The sequence below is a fragment of the Nothobranchius furzeri genome, chromosome 18, assembly GCF_043380555.1.
Source record: "Nothobranchius furzeri strain GRZ-AD chromosome 18, NfurGRZ-RIMD1, whole genome shotgun sequence".
Classification (NCBI taxonomy): domain Eukaryota; kingdom Metazoa; phylum Chordata; class Actinopteri; order Cyprinodontiformes; family Nothobranchiidae; genus Nothobranchius; species Nothobranchius furzeri.
In genome coordinates this window covers 16,298,272-16,318,728 of record NC_091758.1, presented here as the reverse complement: position 1 = coordinate 16,318,728, position 20,457 = coordinate 16,298,272, and the positions used below count along the sequence as shown (strand labels likewise).

The following is a 20,457-nucleotide window of genomic DNA, read 5'->3' as shown; positions in this document are numbered from 1 at the left end:
AGTCTTTACATATTTTTACAGGGTGAACTTGATGCAAAAGCTTTAAAAACTTCCAAGCCAAACCGATGGAACAGCGAGCTCTTATCTGTGATCCAGTTAGAACTTTCCAACCAGACGTGTCATTCCTGAGACAGTCGTGTTTCGAAAATGATCCCAATCTCACCTCAAGTACAAAAACAGACACACACGTCAACAAAGAAAAACTGGAAAGATTTCTTCCGTCTGACCCGATCCACTCCTCCTAAGGTTCTGAAGGAGTTCTGGTCCATTGTCTCTGCTCAGCCTTTCATTCTGGACTTTGGACCACTGCAGCTCTTTGACTCTGTTTTAGATCTACTGCTGTGTTTAGGATTATTGTTCTGTTGCATGACTCGGTCCGGACCAAGTTTCAGACAGAAGACCCAGAACACTCTGGTACAAACTCGAGCTCATGGTGGACTCACCTAGTCTGTTCCTGTATGATAGTGTAGCCATGGCCTTGTTATGCTACAATAACCAACAACATGGGGAATCTACTGGGGGGTTTTCCACACCGGAGGTTAGATCAGAACCTTTTAGAACCTGGGGAAGACCAGATCAGATTTCTCAGTCTCTGCTGAGTAGAATCATGTAAATAAACAGTGTGTATTTTTTATCTCATGTTGGTAAGTTGGTGTTATAATTAGTAAATATGCAGAACAACATCATGAGGGGACCTTTAACCTTATTACTGAAAAAGCAAACACAAAACTACATTTTTGGCTGATGAGGGATCGTTTTATTTGGTAGTCTTACTACCTAGAGCAGAAATAATTCTATAACATATATATTTGTTTTGAGAAACAGAAATTATATGATACACAGGAGCAACGGGGAACCAAATCTGACAGCAGTTAGAAGGTGTTTGTAAAATCAGACGGTAATCCCAGAACTCTGAGCTAAAATTTAAAATGACCCTGATTCTGGTTCTGCAACACACAACAACAGTAACTTGTTGGTCAAACCCATCAGTTACCACAGAGAAACACCTGCAAGGGTTTCCATAGCAACTGTCACCTATGAGGAGGATGTAAACCCAGTTCAGACCGTCAGAACCCACCGCAGGGAATCAGGGAGATTAATCAGGTTTCAGGTGAAATTGATGAAAACTGCCAGAGACTACAGGATCAGCACCAACTTCCTGTACAACGTTCTGCTGTTCTGAGTCCAGTGGGTCAGACTGGCTGGACCAGAAAGTGCATTTCTGAGTCTGTGATCAACCGATTAGGTTTAAATGAGATGAAAGGTTTTCCTAAACCTTTACTCCAGATTAGAAACTAAACGATTCACTGTGAAACTAAAGGAACAAACCAAACCGGAGTCCTCGTATTAGTCTGGTGTAATGTCCCTTTATTATCCACAAACATAACCACAGTGGACTCAACAGAACCCCCTCAGGTCATGGTGTTAGCTCCCAACCACGATGGCGAACGTTCTACCATTTGGCCTAAAGTCCTGAAACCATTTAGACTCGATATAAACATTAGAATATTAATAATGGAGCTTCAGTCAGTGATTTAACTAAAAAGTGGACAGAACCACCAGCCTCTCTGGAGACCTCCTACAGAACCAGAACCAAAGTCTTAACCCAATTCAAACCAGTTTAAAAGGGTTGGAAAAAGATGAAAACATTAGCATAGTTTTACACACACACACACACACACACACACACACACACACACACACACACACACACACACACACACACACACACACACACACACACACACACACACACACACACACACACACACACACAATTTCAGGTTAAAGTGCTTCATGACAATACAAAATTAAAACCAACTTCCCTTCGTGTTTTACCAGCCCTACCACAGCCCTTTGTGCTCCTGCCCTCACAGGAAGTGACTTCATCATTCAGTGGTTTTGCTCATGACATCACACAGGTAAGTTCCTGTTTGTCCAGGAGGGAAGTTCAGTCTGTGAGACATGGCACTCCACTCCCATGGCAATCCAGACCAGAAAAACCAGCAACAGGGGTCAGATGAGCTCCCATTCATCATCGACATCATCTCCCCCAGCGGCAGGGCCACGGGGCATCTGTGGGAGGAGCTTTGTTAGCCGACGGCACAGTCCACCAATAGGAGTCACCGCCCACAGCTCTTCCTCTGGAGTGACTAAAAACAGAACACCTGAGAGGTGAGATGGGTCGCCCACAGAACAGAGTCTCAATTAAAATACTAAATAAATAAATGAAAAGACGTCAGGAAAAAACGTACCAGTGAACCAAATCACATTTCCAGGGATCTTCTTCCAGTAATCTCCGGCTGGATTTTTCTCAGAAATGCCGTAACGTCGAGCCACATCTCCGTTCACACACCGAACCCACACGGTCTGACAACTGACCACCAACTGACAAACAGCCAGCCCTTCACACACACACACACACAGACACACACACATACACACACGCACACACACACCAATATCAGCAGTGGACCGGAAAAAATAAATAAACATCTGACAAATAGAAAGAGACAGTACCTGGTACATTGTCCCAGTTTGTCCCCACAGGCATCTCATCACATAGTCCTGTCCTCACAAAGACACTCCCTTTGTTGTCCAGACCCCAGAGAAGTCGATCATTAGGACTGGTCTGGATGCTGACCAGCTGCTGTCCTATTGGCTGAAAGCAGACAGACGGGTCTGGATGTGTGACAGCTGAGGAGACACGATCATCCAAAGAGTCCGGGTCCTGTTTATGTGCTTGTACCAAATTCTCTGCTTTTATATAGAAATCAAGTTAAAATTGAATCACTGCCTCATCATTATTGTTGAAGTGCTGCTGTGTTAAAGTTAAAGTGAGATGCCGTAGTTGAAGTGCTCTCCGAGCGTCTCCCCTGTGAGGAACAGAACCAGGATGGTGTTGGCCGGTTCTGACCGAGCAGCAGCCAGCCGCGGACCACACCACAGACAGGTTTGAAGGGGGGGTCATTACTTTTTCACACAGGACTGGGTTGGTTTGGACAGATTTGTTCCCTCAATCATCAGAACTGTTTATATCGTCTCTGGTAACCGTTGTCTGACACTGGTAGTTTACAGATCTGAAACAGCAACACGGCCACCAGGGTCACGTCTACGCGAGAGTCCCGCAGACTGACAGCTATCCCGCTCATCTTTGACACCGTACCTGCACCGGAGGGTCTATATGGATCCAGGCCGGCAGCATCATACTGGTATTCAGCGGCTGGGTTCCAACTCTGAAGTAAACGAGTCCTCGACTGTCCACGGCCCAAACATTCTGACTGCCACAGCTCACGCTGACCAGACGAACACTTCCTGTAACACACACACACACACACACACACACACACACACACACACACACACACACACACACACACACACACACACACACACACACACACACACACACACACACACACTTTCCTAGGACTAGTTGTTAAAAGATCCCTTTCAGGTAAATGGCCTGTATTTGATATAGCTCCTTCTAGAGTCCTGGAACCCCCCCAAGGCGCTTTACAACACAATCAGTCATTCACCCATTCACACACTGGTGGGGATGAGCTACAATGTAGCCACAGCTGCCCTGGGGCGCACTGACAGAGGCGAGGCTGCCGAGCACTGGCGCCACCAGTCCCTCCGACCACCACCAGCAGGCAACGTGGGTTAAGTGTCTTGCCCAAGGACACAACGACAGCGACAGACTGAGCGGGACTCGAACCTGCAACCTTCCGATTACGGGGCGAGCACTTAACTCCTGTGCCACCATCGCAGGGTGTTGCTGCTTCCATTCCAAGGCCCCTTCTGCCATGCTGTACATGTTCCACGATGTACCGGTGTCTGAGAGCAGCCTTTGCCTCTGCAACTGCTGCCGATGGCTTCCATTTCCACCCCGTTGCTAGGGTTGGGGCAGCACCTCTGACGACTGGATCCCGGGAATCTGTGAGGGACATTTCCAGTCTTGACCTGACACATTTGTACTCCACCACCAGGCTTGATATTGGCAGGGAGATGGCTCCGTTACCATACAGGTAAGGCATCTCAGCAATCCAAGCCACTTCCTCACCTGCACATTCACTAGCCTCTCCAGCGGACTGGCATGGGATAGTGTGACCTCATAGATTGGCCACATGAGGCGTGGCAGCAGCCTAAACTCAAAGCACCATAGTTTTAGTTTCCCAGGGAGAGCTGTGTTATTGATCTTCTTCAGGCCGCTGATTGTATCCTGTCTGAGTTGTTCTACCTGCTTTGAGTCTTTGAGTTCTGCACTATACCAACGTCTAAGGCTTTTGATAGGTTTCTCCATAACAGTTGGTATTGGCTCATTGTTAACATGGAACCTCTCATTGGTCAGCTGGCCTTTGACGGAGATACTGTGGGATTTGCTGGGTTTGATCTCCATTCGTGCCCATTTGATGTTTTCCTGGACTTTATCCAACAAGCGCTGGGTGCATGCCTTTGTTGTTGTTACTGTCGTCATGTCGTCCACGTACGTCCTGATTGGAGGACTGCGCAACCCGCACTTCAATCGTTCTCCTCCAACCACCCATCTGGATGCTCGTATGATGATCTCCATGGCCATTGTAAACGCCAGTGGAGAGATGGTGCAGCCCTCCATTATGCCTATCTCAAGGTGCTGCCAGGCAGTTGTTTTAGTCTGTACTGTCACGCAGGATTGCGGGTCCTGAAAATAGGCTTTGACCAGTCTTGTGATTCCCTCTGGAACTTGGAAGAAATTGAACGCCGTCCACAAGATCTCATGTGGCACTGACCCAAAGGCGTTAGCTAGGTCTAGAAAAACCACATGTAGGTCTTTCTTTTCCTTCTCGGCTGTCTGTATCTGATGCCAGATGATATTTGTGTGTTCCAGGCATCCAGCAAACCCACTTATTCCTGCCTTCTGCACTGAGGTGTCGACAAAGTTGTTCCTCTGCAAGAAAACTGATAGCCTCTGGGCTACAACACTGAAAAATATCTTTCCTTCCACACATAGATTATTTAAGACTCAGGATCGTTAAGATGACCAAAAACCACAGGCAGGTGTAGGCCCCCTTAAAACCTAAATAACAGTTCCTTAAAAAGGCGTTTTCTCTGTCGACATTAGTTTAATCAAATCTAAAACCACCAGCACCAAAGCAGACATTTCTTTTCGCTTTATTTTCTTGTTTGAATGAGGCTGTTTGGGCGTTTCAGCTCTAACAAGCATCAGCCCTTCCTCCTGGGAACCCTACGAGAAAAATCTTCTCACAACGTTAGAAGTCACGATGGATCCACTGCTGAAACCAAAGAGCCACGCACACATGGTGGTAAAACCCTAAACTTTTTACCAGTTTGGCAAAACCAAAACCAGTTTCGTCAGGAGGTAATCTGAAGAAAGTAATCCCTGTTATCATTACATCCAGTCTGGATTACTGTTTGGTGTCAGAAGTGAAACGGTTTAAGTGGCAGGACTGTGTGAGGGTTAGTGTTAGACGTGTGATCTTTGGTGCATTCGTGTTTAAAACTGAAACCTACCCAGCTGACTGAGGTCCAAAGGGGTCCACTGAAGACCGATTGGACAGGCAGGGGACAGGGGACGAATGCTGACTCGGCCATAAATATCCAAACCCCACAATGCATCACGACAGGCAGACAGATGAGACAGCTCCACCTGAGTTCAACAAAAACATCAGAGGGGCTTCCCAGTAGGCCGTCAAAGTGACTGGAAACCAGTAGAAAAAGAGCAGAAACTATTTAAGTGCTTTTACCTCAGATGGTAGCGAGACAGAAGACGGACGAAGCTCTCCGTCTTGATCCCAAACGCAGAACAGATCCTTTCTGCTCTGAGCCAACCACAGGAACGTACCTGAGACACAGACGAGACTCAGAATGGCTCCTGATGTCTCCTACATGGAGCCGTTAATGTGGTCCAGGTGTGTTACCTTCTCTGTGAGGGACAGATGAAGATGTAATGAAGGTCCACCTGGTGGCTGAGACAGTTCCTCTAGGGACAACGTTCTGCCAGAATGTTCCTACAGGAACCGAACACAAAGCGACGGTGAGACTTTACGAAGCAAGACAAGACAAAACACGCTTGTTCTGGACTCTACTGACCCACAAGGCTGCTGCGGGCCAGGTGCACTTGGTTCCGCCCGGAGGCCACCCAGACCCCACTGGAATTAGCACTGACAAGGCTAGGCTGGCACTGGGAATACTGGGACAGAAAGGCTACCACCCGGTCTACCGGGGCCCTGGTTACCGTGGCAACTGTTTGTGTGGCCTGCAGCAGAGTGTGAAAAAAACTGCCCTCGTCGAAGACCACGTAGTCTGAAATATTAATCTGAGAGAGAGAGAGAGAGAGAGAGAGAGAGAGAGAGAGAGAGAGAGAGAGAGAGAGAGAGAGAGAGAGAGAGAGAGAGAGAGAGAGAGAGAGAGAGAGAGAGAGAGAGAGAGAGAGAGAGAGAGAGAGAGAGAGAGAGGGGGGGGGGGGGTGCTGATTGGTTGTTTATCCATAAGATGAAATAAACACAAACCAAACATCGGGTAGAAACCCTAAAAGGTTCTGTCCAAACGGACTCCCACTGTAAACCAAACCCTTCACACATTAAGGTGTACACATGAGTGAAGGCTGGAGCTCTACCTGCCACCAGTGGTCATCACTGCCCTGCGGCTTGGTAGCGCAGATGCCGGTTCGAAACCAGAGGCTGCCGCTGGCATCTAGAGCCCAGGCTGTGCCCCCGTATCCCAAAGCAATGCAGATCAGCTCCAGACCCTGAGCCTCGCTACACACACACACACACACACACACACACACACACACACACACCCCGATTAACCCTTAAACCAGAGGATCAGAAGGAGACCCAGACTGAGCAGGCTGCTGAATAGCTCCATATCTTTCAAACAGACTGACTTAGTCAGCTGTGGCAGCCATATTTAACCAGGCTGTAGACATATTGCTAATGAGTAAAACAGGCTTTTAGACTCACTGTTTCACTCTCTAAAGCAGGGCTGTTTAATTCTGGTCCAGGAGGGGCACTATCCAGCACTTTTTAGTGGTTTCTCTGCTCCAACGCACTAGATTCAGTGGTTGAATCACCTGTGCAGCAGCTCATCAGGATCTGCAGAAGCCTGTTAATCACCTGCTGATTGAAATCAGGTGTGTTGAAGCAGGGTTAAAACCAAAAGGTGCTGGACACTGGCCCTCCAGGCACAACATTGAACACCCCCGCTCTAATACTTTGGGATTAGACTGAAATCTTGTCGTTTTTTAAATAAGCCACCCTTCTGGTTATGTCGCTCTGGGTTAAGACAGCAGTGAGACGTCCTCCACCCTTTTCTGTTCATGCTTATCTCAAACCATTACCTGACTGTGTCATACTTCCATCCTTCTCCCTCGCTGCAGTAGCTGTTCAGTCCTTCTCTGTAGAACAAAGCCTTGTGTTCACTTAAAGCCCAGAGCACACCACCTCTCACACACACCTGGCTGAACACACAGGGGGAGTCCACCTTCACAGAGCGAGCACAGGGACGCTCCACGCTCAGACCTGAAACACAACAACATCTAACAGCTCCACCACCGCTGAGGCTCAGAGAGATGCATCCCATTAACAGATATTACCTGTTTGCAGGTAGAGGTCTCCGTTGGTCCGAATGATCCAGGCAGAGTCATCGCTCAGAGCAACGAAGGCTGTTTGCTCAACAGCTTTATACCAGTGGCGTTTTCCTTTAACCAAAGCTTTGGCACAAGCAAAAGCTGTCATGCTCTTCTGCTCCACCTTCCACAGCAAATTACCTGATGAAGACACACACAGTTACCACCCAGGTACTGCTGCAAACATACACAACACATAAAGAACGAGACACTCGGTGCCCCGTAACTCTAGAGCGGGGGTCGGCAACCCGCGGCTCTGGAGCCGCATGCGGCTCTTCCATCCATCTGATGCGGCTCTCTGTGCTTGTAAAATAATGAATGGATATTTAAATAAAAAACTTTATATTTTACTGAATTAATTTTACATCTGTAAGCTAATTCTAAATGTAAAGATTGTCTGCGTAAACCTGAACAGTTCCAACCCGGTCTTACTGTGAGACCGTGTTGACGCGTCATGCTTGTGCGTAATCATATCGGCGCTTTCTGAGCTGAAGACGATGTGAGATTCTGGGATTCTCCTCAGACGGCTCCTGGATGTGTCGCCACATTGGAGACAGGAACAAGCACTTTTCAGCCAAAGTTTCAAAATCAGGGAACATTTTCTAAGTGACAAGTCTCGCTTCAGTCGGAGGAATCTTCCTGCATGCGCTCTGGTTCTGCGACGTGCTCCAAGCCCCTCTGCACATCTTCAGCTCGCTGTGGACCTTACGTACACGCTGACAGCGAGCTGCGCTGAGCAGTGTCCAGCTCAGATGTTCAGATGGGAATCATTTCTTGAGTGATTTAGCTACATCTGCAATGTACGTAGAATAAAATGTCAGTTCGTCTGCATGCGTCGGGGTAATTCTTTCTATTCTTTCTCCGTCAAAATAAACGGTCAAATACGGGAACTATCCGGTCAACACAACACAAGCCCTGATTTTAACTGTTCTGTTTTCTTGTGAAAATTGTTGCAAAGAGATATAATTTAACTTGATTAACACCAGAGCCAGGCGCACTGCGCCTTTATCTCCGTCTCTGTAAATGAGGGAAAAACAAAATGATCGGATCCTTTTCTGACCTTCCCCACCTACAAAGTTTAATTACAACAATCAAACGTGACAGAGCCTGGATTTGTATTCTGAACAGTCTAAACATGTTTTAAAAAGAAACGTATGACAAAAGTGGCACCTGCTCAGTAAAACCACCAACAGGGTGAAAAATATCAAAATAATGTCGGCAGAGACGGGCTACAACTTCTGGATCCACTTTATATAAATCGTTTTATTGATTATCTTATGAAAGATAACTTTGACGTACACGAGCGACCGGTACTGGCTGCTGTCACCTGTTGTGATTGGTTAAAGCAGCTCTCTGCTGTCTGAGGGTAGGCCCCGCCCACAACGCCGCAGCTGCTGTGGCTCCCAGTGTTTTCTTTACTGTGGGAAACGGGTAATAATGGCTCTTTGATGGGAACAGGTTGCCGACCCCTGCTCTAGAGTTAAGATTTATCAGAAGTTGGTGGGCGTGTCCACAGCTCACCTGAAGGAGACAGGGCCACCTGGTGGACATTGTCTTCAAAGCGCTGCCAGCTAAGCCCAGTTTCAGGTAAAGTGCTGCAGTATAGTCTTCCTTTAAAGTCCAGACACCAGACATACCTGAGACCACAGGTTCATGTTAGACTGAGACTTCCTAAAGCCTCCAATCAGACACCTGAAAGACCCCAACCTACCCACCTGTCAGTCACCTGTAAGCTCAGTATTCCACATCCTGGTCCCGAGTATCCCATCCAACTTTCAGCCAACTACGAACAAACAACAGCGTAAGTAACACACCAGATGTGGGGTTAAGAGAACTCTGATGGCAGACCCAGGTGTGCAGGCTCACCTGGTAAGGCCTGTGCATGCCTCTGTGCTGGGTAACCTGGTTTGTCATCTTCTCTGCCTCTTTAGATGGATACGTGCTTCCTCCACTGCCTGCTGAGGGGTTGTGACAGTAGATATCTTCATCATCATCATCACTGGAAACACTAGGATTTCTCTCCCCACTGGACACAGTGGAGCAAATCATTGGGTCTGGTAGACCAGCCGAGGGAGGCCGGAGGTCCTCCTGCACACAGACAGCAGCATGACTCTCGTTTCCTCTGGCTGACGACTGGAACAGGTTTACATTTTTTGAAGTTTCAGGGTGAAACAGACTCTTCTAGTTGTCTTCTGCCTATCCAGGTCCAGGTCTTTTGAGCAGCTCTACCTGGAATGCCTAACTGTCCGCTCTCCAGCCACCTCCGCCAGCTTCTCTAGTGGGATCCCAAGGTGTTCCTTTACAGATATAAACCTAGGGATGTTCAGATCCCATCACATGGTTTCAAACTGGATCGGGATTGGGCATTACTTCCTGATCCGGACTTGGATAGAGGGTTCAAATTACAGGAGAGCTAAGAGGAACCCGGTTCTCCTCAGCTAGCACACCCAGAGGGAGTTTCTACCTAAATGACATTATTTATATGGACTCTAACGGGGGTTCTTCTGAGCAGAGAACGGCAGAGCGCTCCAGGCAGCTGTGTCCTCAGCACGGCAACAGTGACATTCTCAAAGTGGCGCTGCCTAAAAAATAAACCATTAACACACAATCGTTCATATTCTCTCTGGTAATTTCTGTCTTTTATTTGTGCCTGACGTACTCCGCTGCAGCAAAGCTCACCACCCGTGTTCTGGTGACTTCATGTCACTGGCGTGGCGGCACAGCGCCGTACACGCTCCGCTGTTTTAGCAGTCAGTAGACACCTTTGATCTGCTTACAGTGATCCCTCGTTTATCGCGGTTGATGCGTTCCAGACCTGGCCGCGATAGGTGAAAATCTGCGAAGTAGGGACACCATATTTACAGTACAGTACTATATTGAATTATTGTATGATCACATTCTCTTTTTGTGGGTAAAACTCAAGAAAAAAAATTTTTTACTTGGTTTTTTATAGTTTTATTACAAAAAGTGCATTTTATGATTAAATTGATGAAAAAAAACAGGAATTTCTTGATATTTTGCATAGAAAAATACCGCGAGTCGGTGAAAAATACCGCGAATCGGCGAATTTCCCTTGAATAAGGCTCCAAAGAAAAAATCCGCGAAGTCGTGAATCCGCCATAAACGAACCGCGAAGTAGCGAGGGATCACTGTACTTAAAAAGTAACTCATGAGGTGAAAAAGTAGGAAGCCAGGCAGCACTTTTTTCTGGAGGACTGAGAAGAGATGCAGGAAGAAAAGAGACAGACAGGACAGGAAAACAGTCCAATAATAACCAAGAAAACTAAACAAAATTAGCCTGATAACCCCTCTGATAACCACTGAACATTCAGACACAGTAACAGCAGGACAAGGAATGAGCTGGATTCGAACTGCCAACCCTGTGATTACTGCATGGCCCGCTCCACCCCCTGAGCCTCCACCACCCTAGATGTATATCAACACTATTGGATGTCAAACAGAACCGGAGTGGCCCACCTTCTCCTCTCTGGATCCAGTGGAGGTGCTGAGAAGCTCTTCATCCTTCTCGTCCATAAGCTGCTGCTCAAGCCCATCACAGTCTCCAGACTTCGTGTAGGAGAAGATGCATTCCAGCAGCTGGTCTACTGATGTATCTGGACTCATGGTGGAGAGTTCTGGTTCTGGAGCAGCAACAGGGGCCTGGTTTGGGTTCTGTTTATTCTCCAGACCCTGGAGGAGCAGGGAGCTGAAAACAAGTATTGGATATTCCATAAAGCAGGGATGGGTTAAAAAGGGCTAGACAACAAAATCAATCCTCGTCTACTCACCCAGACTGGTCAGAGGAACAGTCCACCTTCTCTCCTGTCTTCAAACCATTGTCTGAGCCTGGTTCCTGTGACGTGTGCGCGCTGAGCTTTTCTAGAGTATTCTGTTTCTGAACATCAAGACCCATCATGGAGGCATGGTCACTTAGAGGAGTCTGATCTTCCTCATCACTACCGTTACCATCCTGGACTCCAAACACTGAGTTCCTGTCAAAAAAGCCGTTCCTGCTGCTGCTGTCTGAGTACACAGGAGACAGAGACAGACATCAGACGACAGGTCGTCCTACCCACCAGTCCTGGTTTGTCTCGGTCTACTGGCCTTGCTGGAGTCTCCTCTTCTTCTTCTTCTTCACTCTGATGGCTTTCACCACCAGATCCTGCTGCATGTCCTCCTGATCAACGGGGGCACTATAGCGTCTGGAGCCCAACTCATAGGATGAGCTGGTTGAAGTGTTGCCATGGAGACTATCCCAGGAAGTGACGGAGCTGCTGCGACAACGAGAGCTGCTGAAAATACTCACGGATTGGCTCAACTCCATCACCTGGACAAACAAAAGGAACGCGGTCATTTGATTTGATCCTCTCACCAACTGAATCCCACACACTATAGACTGTCAGATCTCGGCCCGGACTTCCCGGCACCGCTCTTCTTTCCTGATGAACACATGGACCCGATCCTCCTGTTGTGGTTGGGTTCTGCGGCTTGTGTGAAGTGTTGCTCCGCTAAGCTGGGGGCAAAGGGGGCAGAAGTCCACCAAAAAGACGCCCAGTGGGCAAAGTCCAGAACCCACGCAATAACGGATAAATATATGGTGCTTTCACATCTGGGTCGGCCCTGGTAGGTTAATTATGTTCACATCTGGGTAATCTGTGGGTTTTTCATGCTCAGTCGACCCAACACACCCACTTGCTGGCTGACGTTCCTGCCTACCTACAAGCGGGAGCCTCTGATTGGCGAGTAGAATCAGCTAGCGGCAGCTTCCCACATGCGTGAGTCTGGATGCAGAAGGGTTCTGACTGTAGCTAGGAACCACTGCTCCAGCTGCAGGAGCAGGAGGACAGACTGAGGAGCACACAGCAGTCTAAGTGAGAGTAGGAAGCTGTGTGCTTCATGTCTGAGTCTCCAAAAGCAACGCTGCTCACAGAAGCCTCTGTTTACTAACTTAAGGAGGACACCACAAGCGTGTTTTGCCCCGCCCACATGCTCAGAGACATCTGGGTTCACGAAAAGGCTGTGTGAACCACAGACATCACTCTGTGACCCAACCAAGTCCGGACTAGGCCAGATGTGAAAATGCCAATAGAAAATGATCATTAATCTAGCATTTTTTAACCAGTTTCTGTTAAAGTAGGGTGACCATACGTCCTCTTTTCCCTGGACATGTCCACTTTTCACTCTCTGTCCGGGGCGCAGCATCGAAATGCACACTCCGCTTTGCGGTCAGGAGATCCCTTTGATCTGCGTAGTTCAAAAGTAACTCAAGAGGTTAAAAAGTAAGAAGCCAGGCAGCTGATTTTCTGGAGATTTTAGAGGAGATGCAGGAAGATGAGAGACAGACAGGACAGGAAAATAGTGAGAGTTATCTCCACCACACGTTTTTACCTGTATGAAGTAATAAGTTACGCACATGTCATATTTATATATTTGATACAATTCAGATCACCTTCAAAACTCAGTCACACACCCAGGGCCGTTTCAAGGCCAAACAGATTGGCATTGTCATAGTGTGACGTCATCGATAGGCACAGATCCCCGTCCTCTTTTTGGACAATGGAAATATGGTCACCCTATGTTAAAGTCCAGACTTTGCCCACCTGATGTAGTAACTACTTTGAAAGTTTCACCAATAGGTTGGTAATAATAAGCAAAAAGGTTTGACTCCTCCTGCTTCTCCAAACCAAGACCGATCTGCTGTCTGCTGCAGGTAAGATGATGATGCTTTAAACTCCCCCTCTCTGACATCAAAATCAACATCCTGAAGTTCTTCCACACGTCAACGGTAAATATTTCTTTTAGCTTTAGTCAGACAGTCGTACCTTCAGCTGGTCATGCTCCTCAGCTTCCTTCACCTCCTCTATTCGTCCCTCACCCTCCTCATCTGCTCCTCCCTCTGAGAACCTCTCACCACCTCTAGCTTCCTCTGTAGCTCCATCTTCCACAATGATGGCCATCGTTCTGATTGGCTGAGCTGTTTCCACTGATCCAGTTGGATGGAGGACAGGGGGTGTGGTCAGAGGGGAGGCTGGATGGACAAATAGGGCGGGAACTAAAAGACAGCATCATTGAGATTGTAAATAAAGACACTGAAGGACCATCAGGAGCATCAATAGTGATGTACTCATGGTGCTCACAGGTGGAGGTGATTCCCTCGTGGCTGTTGGAAAGACGAATAATGTCTCTGTCTCCCTTCAGGATGAAGATCTCATTGCCACATGATGACACAGACACAATGTCTCCAGTGCTTTCCAAGGCACCAACTACAACCTTTAGGCATCAAAACACACATTACGTTTGTAGCTTTAGAGGAGAAGTGTCAATGAGGTGACTTTAGACTGGATCTTTAGCTGGCCTACCTGGTTGATAACATCAAATACATAAAGGCAGTATTCGTTCCAGCTGAGGATCCAACCCTCTCTTAGGAAACAGCTAAGCAGACCCAGCTGCCGATCCGCAGGGCGGTACCCTCCACCCAGACCAGGACGAGGAAGCAACTCAAACTGAGGCACCTGCGTCAGTCAGGAGGACACAGAAGAACAGACCGGCTAGAGTAAATAAACTGATGTTCATGTTTACGTCCGCTGATCATTTTACAGTGGTGCTGAAATTCCTGCAAGAGCTTTAAGTTATGTTTGCAAACACATCTCCAAAAGTCCCAACGTGGAAAACCCGGCTGCTGGTCAGAGCCTCTTAGACAAACAAATGAAGATAATATTAAATGCTGAAATATTTGTAGGTAAAATGGATCAAAGGGTTATTCTTGGAGGTTTTTGAATTTGATGATTTTAAATCATCATCAGTTCAGCTCCTGCATGAAAGCAGTCAACAACATTCCTCAGGCTCTCTTGGTGCTTTACATGAGTCATTGATACATAAACTAGATAAATTGTATCTCTTGCAGAAATGCTGTTTGAATGCTGGATAGCTTAAACTGTTAGCTGAATCAGCTTAATAGCTGAACTGAAGCTGAAACTAATCAAAACTGTCAAAATGAGCAGAATATATTGAAAGATGTAGAAGCAAAAAGCACCAACCAAGTAAAGCACAGAAAGTAAGTGAATAATAGAGAAAAATTATCCTAAACAGCAGAAAACTGAAATCTGTGAACAATGTATAAAAATCTGGACAGCTAAAATGTCTAAACACTTGTTATTTCAGTAGGACAAGTTTAACAGTTTAATATTTACATTTAGCTGAACTGTGAAATTAGCAGCATATGCTACATTTGGAAACTGATTGCTGAAGTGAAGCTGAAACTAAGCTAAACTGTCAAAATGAGCTGAATGAATTAGAAGCAAAAATCACCAACAAGTGTAATAAAGCTCAGAATATAGGTGGAGAATGGACAAAAAAGGCTAAACAGCAGAAAACTTAAATCTTTGAACACTGATTAAAAACTCAAAAGTTGAAATGTTTAAACAGCTGGTATTTGAATGAGAATAGTTTAATAGGTACATTTTTACAATTGGCTGAACTGTGAATTTAGAAACATTTACTGATATCTGAAACTGATAGATTATAAAATATTTTTATACCAAAAGTCATTGCCGGCTTAAGCTGACTGAGCTGAACGTTTTGATACCAAACTTGTGTAAATAGTTGAAGAATTGTGGAAGTAGTTAAATGCCAAAAAACGTACGGAAGCAGAATAATAAACCGACTAATAACTAACTACAAAGAGAAACAGGATCACTAAACACACTGCCCTGTGAGTTGTCCACGGCTACAGAAAATCACAAACTGGGTATAAAATAACTTCCTACAGTTAAACTCTGAACAGACCCAATGTCTCATCGTTGCTCCAGAGGTCCTTTAAATGAAACATACCCACATGGCAGCACAAGAACCATGTCTTTGTTTTATAACAACATGCTTTCTTCTTCAATCATTTGGTCTAATTTACTTAACTAGACTTATTTTAAACAGACAGATTTTTATTTAAATCCTGCTTTTTTGAAAAATAAAAAAACTTAAAAGTATCAGAAACTTCACAGCAAACTTTGATAAAGGAGTGTTCTTGTTGCACCTGTTTGTCAAAGAGTGACTTCAGTCGTTGGGTGGTCTCCACCTGTCCTCTGACATCCGACTTCCACAGTTTGAGTCCAGGTCGTGCAGCATACACCTGCAGATCACTCTGTTTGCAAATCGCTGGCAGGAAGCAAGCTCCAAATTTACCGCTCCTGCAACAGAGACACGGTGAGCGCGGAGCACCACAGCCCAAGGATGAATTTGACGCTGTAGGTAGGTGGTGTGCTCCATAATCCAGTATGTTCATGGTACCTTCTGTGAGTCTTGGTACCCAGCTGGAGGACTTCCTGTTTCTGTGTGCAGTAAAGCAGAGATCTCTGCTGCGTTGAGACCAGCAGCACCAGGCGACTGTACTCCATCTGAACCACACCTGAGGACTCCTCCAGCAGCAGCACAGGTGTGCACACCCCCTGCACACACATTCACAGTCAGACAGCGAGTCTTAATCTGTTTAAACAATGTCGTGTCGCATTGGGTTTTGACCTGGTCTAGGTCCAGAGCAGAGAACACCACCCGACCTCTATCATCTCCGGAGAAAAGCTTCATCCCATTGGTGCTCCAGGTCAGAGACGTGATGGAGCCTTTATGGAGACCAACAACATCAAAGCGCCTGAGCTGGACCAAAACAAACAGGTGAGCTGACACTGCAGGAACACAGGTGACTTACTGACAGGTGTCTGGTTACCTGTTTGTTACGACCAGGAAGAGGAGACACCAGCTGGAAGACTGACACCTGACCTGAAGCTGTTCCAACCGCCACCAGATCATCAAAGCAGCTGAGCAGCTTTACAACCGTAATTGCATCACACTTTCCCTGTTACACACACACACACACACACACACACACACACACACAAAGGGAATCACTCAGTATACTGGAAATAGTTTGGTGGTGCAATCCAAGTGCTGCTGGGGTCTGACAAATGAATAAAAACAGCTCAAACCTCCACGCTGTACTTGTTCATGTGCGCAAGTCGACGGCAGTACAGGTAAAGCATCCCGATGCTGCTGCCTACAGCCAGGAAGTCAGAGTTGCTGTCCAGGGCAGTAAGGTAGACTAGGACAGACCTGAAGCCCCGCTGCACCTACACACACACACACACACACATCATGAAAATACACACTATAATAAACATCACCTACTACTTTCAGTCTGCTGTCAGGCGGGCTGTGAATGTACCTTGGCTGGGATGGCATTCAAAAGGTAGTAGAGCGGACTAAACTCCCTCAGGATGGACGGCGAGGTCGGTTGGGCTGTCATGATGCCTCTGAGACAGATTCAGCAAGTCCTAGATGGACAGGCCTTAGTTAAATATTGTGCTGACCGACAGGCGGGACACTGTTTTATAACATAATCAGAAACATAAAATAACTAGAAAAAATATCTAATCACAGAAATTGTTGCAACAAAATTAAAAAGGAAAGAAGGGTGATGATGATGATGATGTTTAGCAACAGTAAACTAAATCATTAGACTACCTGGAGACCTGGAGATAGAGCGAACAGACAGAATAAACATCATTTACTTGATTCTAGTAAATGTTCTGTACAACAACCTGCTATTGGAGAGTAGAATTAACCAGAAGCACGTTTTATGGATGAACCTGATGGAACGAGAGCTCCACTGCCTCTGTGGGCTGTCTTGAACGTGTTGGATGGATCCATGATGGATATTTCTGGGACCTCCTGTCCCTCACTGGTTCTGTCCAGTGATTTTTTTTCATCGTCACTGATGCATTGTAGTGTCTGATGTTGCTCTCCCAGCAGACCACCACAGGCTGGTAAAAGATCTCTTGCATCTCACATTAATGAGCCTGAGCTTCCTCAAATGGCAGTCTGCTCACCTCCTTTCTATAGATGCAATTAGTTGCTTGGCTGTTCAGATACACATCCATCATATGATGTGTTACTCAGTTTATGGAATGACTGACACTATTCAGGCTGCTTAGCTGAAGATCGGAGGTTGCAAACTGCATATAAACTCTGATCTTGCAGGTTTTGGATGCTTCTCTGCCTCGGCATACCTGATTTGAATCACTGATTAAGACCCTCTGCAGAACCGAGGACAAGTTGAAGCTGAGAAGGTAATGCAACATTTATGTACCGATTCTTCCCCATTCTTATGTGCTAATTTGAGATTGGTGTGTGTTATTTATGAGTGTAACTGCTTCCTGTGCAGCAAACTGCCCCTTCTGGGGCAAAAATGCACATTATGACTAGACACGAAGCCGTAAGATCCAGTTTACAGGAGTTGTCATGTTTTGTGTCTCTGGATGAGGAGCTGAAAGTGTGCCTATCAGGTGTTTTAACTGTTAAGAACTGACCCCAGCCAAGCGTGCTGTGAACATGAAGATCTGAACAAAGAGCTGCAAGGTCAGAGGCACATGCATCAATAGAAATTAACACCTCACCCTAACTTGTGGTGGATTTTTTTTATCAGGAGAACGTCCCATTGATTTAGGTGTGTGTGGTAATTTCAACATTATTTTTCACCTGCACATACCCCTACAGGCAGGAGGCGGTAACTGCGTCATGTTAAAAACATAAACAGATGTACAACGTTTGAACCAGAAATGAAAAGAAGCATATACAGTTAGCACAACCATTTACATGAATCCTGGTGAGCATAAAAGCCTTCGTGTGTTACAAAGCGAGCAGCACATCCAAGTTCAAGGAGGAAGGTGTCATATATTCAGAAGAAAACCCAGATTGATCCTGGCCTGCTGTTGTTTACAGTCATGCTAACCTAAACTAGCTAGCATCTGTGGCAGCTAACCTACTGTAAACAACAGAATATCGTTAGCAACAGGAGCACGAGCCTGCTACCTGCTGGCCGCTCCTGCTGATGAGGGATACCCGCAGGCGTTGATCCAGTTGATTCTGCAGAAACTGGATTTGAAGCTCGGACAGCTGACAGACATCGCTCAGCGGATCCAGAGCACAGGCTCTCCAAACCGGACTGTCAAACCGCGCCTCCTGCTGGACACATCCGGTAAGAACCGCTTCGTTTGATGGGTCTGTTTTTATTTTGTAATCCTTCATTAAAATATTTTTTATGTATTTGTTTTTTATTTACATGTTTATTTTTAGAATAAAATACAAGAAACGAATCTGTTCTGGATACATTTACTCAAACATTCACAAACAAATTACCAGAAAGGGTACCTATAAAAAACAAGCAAGTCTAATCAACCTAGTCTAATCGTGCTGCAGACACTTGTAGCTAATAATTTTGCATGTTAGTGCATCTTAGTAAAGATTTAAAGCGCAAGTCACCCCCAAATCAACTTTTTTTGCTCATTAACTACATAAATGAGTGTCTGATTGTGCTGTAGACACGTGTAGTCAATAATTTGGCACTTCAATGCAGCTTAGTTAAAATTTAAATATTCTGCCTAAAACTGTCGGTGTTGCGCCATCGTCAGGTAAAAACTCTGCACTGCATTTGAATTTAAATCTGCCACCGCTATTGGCTAAGAGGTACACTATGATGTTAGCTGATACATTATGATGTCACAATGTCATTGTGAGCCTGTGTGTGTGTATTTGTTAGTGGCTCTACCCTCTCTGTCTGCCAGGCAACAGCATTTGTTGAATTTTGCAAACGTGAAGTGGGAGTGGAATAATACTCTGATAGGGGTGTCTTGTTCTGCCTAAAACTGTCAGTGCTGCACCCTCTTCCTCATCCACAGTAAGTGGGAGTGGAATAAGACTCTTGATAGAAGAACAAGTCACTCTTAACAAAGTAAATCTTTAAAGCCTGATTCATTCTTACCTACGGCTAATTAAACAGTTTAAAACCACCCAGAACAGATTCAGCTGTGAAAATCCTTCAACTTTGAATATAAATAAATAAATAATCAAATATCATGTTGCAGCAGGTCTGAATAAAGACTAAAAAGTAAAATTCCTCAGATGGAAAAATACTACAAAAAATGGTAAAAACGCACAAACTACAAAAGAAAAAATCATGTAGATAGCTTAAAACATCTGCTGCTGTTTAAAATCAACCCTCTTTATCAGTCTGAATGTCTTTATTGTGACTGCCCTATTTTGAAACTCAACACGGAGGAGCAGCAGCTCTGGGAAAGATCATGATCCTCTCTGGTTCAAACTCACCTTCTGGTCCTCCTATTGCGGAACATGTTGTGTTTTTATTGAGATCATCCACACATTGTGTCACAGCTGCCAAGACACAACCTTTTCTGTCATGGACACATTTATTTCCAAGAGCTGCTGAAACAGAAATGTCTTTGTCATCTGTGAGAAAATACCAGCTCTTCTCAGATACAAAAGCTGAGGATGAAAATAATTGTAGCATCATGAACGGCCTCATATTTGTGACCCAAAGGTCACACTTTCCCAGCTGGATCAAGCTGGGTCGAGCTGTAACTTTGTCCCACAGATTACCCGTCAGGAGCCGTGAAGTCTGCAAAACACCATCTTTAGCCCCATTCCCACCTGTACCGGGTCGGCCCGGGCCGGGTAGCGTAGGTTGTTTACATATCTGGGTGGCCTGGTATTTTTCCGGGCCAACCAAGGCTCATTCTCAGCCCTCTTCTCGAGGGGGTCTGCTTCAGGCCGACCAGGGCCAACACACCCACTGCTGACAGCAAATTCACACCTTCCATTAGAGCAAGCCTCTGATTGGTGGGTAGAATCAGCCCACATGGGCTTAAGACAAGGATGTGTGGAATCAACCGGGCCAGGCTGGGGCCGACTGGGGCTATCCGGCCCGGGCCGACCCGGTACAGATGGGAATGGCCCAATAATCTGCTGCTGTTCCGTCCCAA

At 46.0% G+C, this 20,457-nt stretch overlaps 1 protein-coding gene across 1 annotated transcript; it reads right to left on the bottom strand.

Moving 5' to 3' along the window:
- Positions 1 to 1,694: 1,694 nt before the first annotated feature.
- tecpr2 (tectonin beta-propeller repeat containing 2) lies at positions 1,695 to 18,625 on the bottom strand. The gene is made up of 27 exons (XM_015969291.3): positions 18,491 to 18,625; positions 16,845 to 16,953; positions 16,609 to 16,749; positions 16,350 to 16,478; positions 16,148 to 16,279; positions 15,917 to 16,074; positions 15,663 to 15,816; positions 13,993 to 14,145; positions 13,771 to 13,903; positions 13,456 to 13,685; positions 11,738 to 11,960; positions 11,422 to 11,656; positions 11,111 to 11,339; positions 9,500 to 9,721; positions 9,349 to 9,416; positions 9,155 to 9,270; positions 7,601 to 7,774; positions 7,346 to 7,526; positions 6,620 to 6,761; positions 6,094 to 6,319; positions 5,922 to 6,011; positions 5,748 to 5,845; positions 5,515 to 5,650; positions 3,167 to 3,315; positions 2,521 to 2,662; positions 2,256 to 2,405; positions 1,695 to 2,153 (listed from the first exon to the last, which is right to left on the bottom strand). The coding sequence occupies exons 2-27, from the start codon at positions 16,923 to 16,925 to the stop codon at positions 2,017 to 2,019; spliced, it is 4,029 nt and encodes a 1,342-aa protein (XP_015824777.3). The 5' UTR covers positions 16,926 to 16,953; positions 18,491 to 18,625; the 3' UTR covers positions 1,695 to 2,016.
- Positions 18,626 to 20,457: the final 1,832 nt, after the last annotated feature.

Excerpts from the sequence above, each read along its gene's own strand:
- tecpr2 (XM_015969291.3), bottom strand. The coding sequence starts at position 16,925 with ATGACAGCCCAACCGACCTCGCCGTCCATCCTGAGGGAGTTTAGTCCG. Across the intron at positions 11,340-11,421 it reads TGTTCCTCTGACCAGTCTGG|CTCCCTGCTCCTCCAGGGTC; the intron begins GTGAGTAGACGA and ends ACTTGTTTTCAG. Across the intron at positions 9,722-11,110 it reads CTGGATCCAGAGAGGAGAAG|GAGGACCTCCGGCCTCCCTC; the intron begins GTGGGCCACTCC and ends GTCTGTGTGCAG.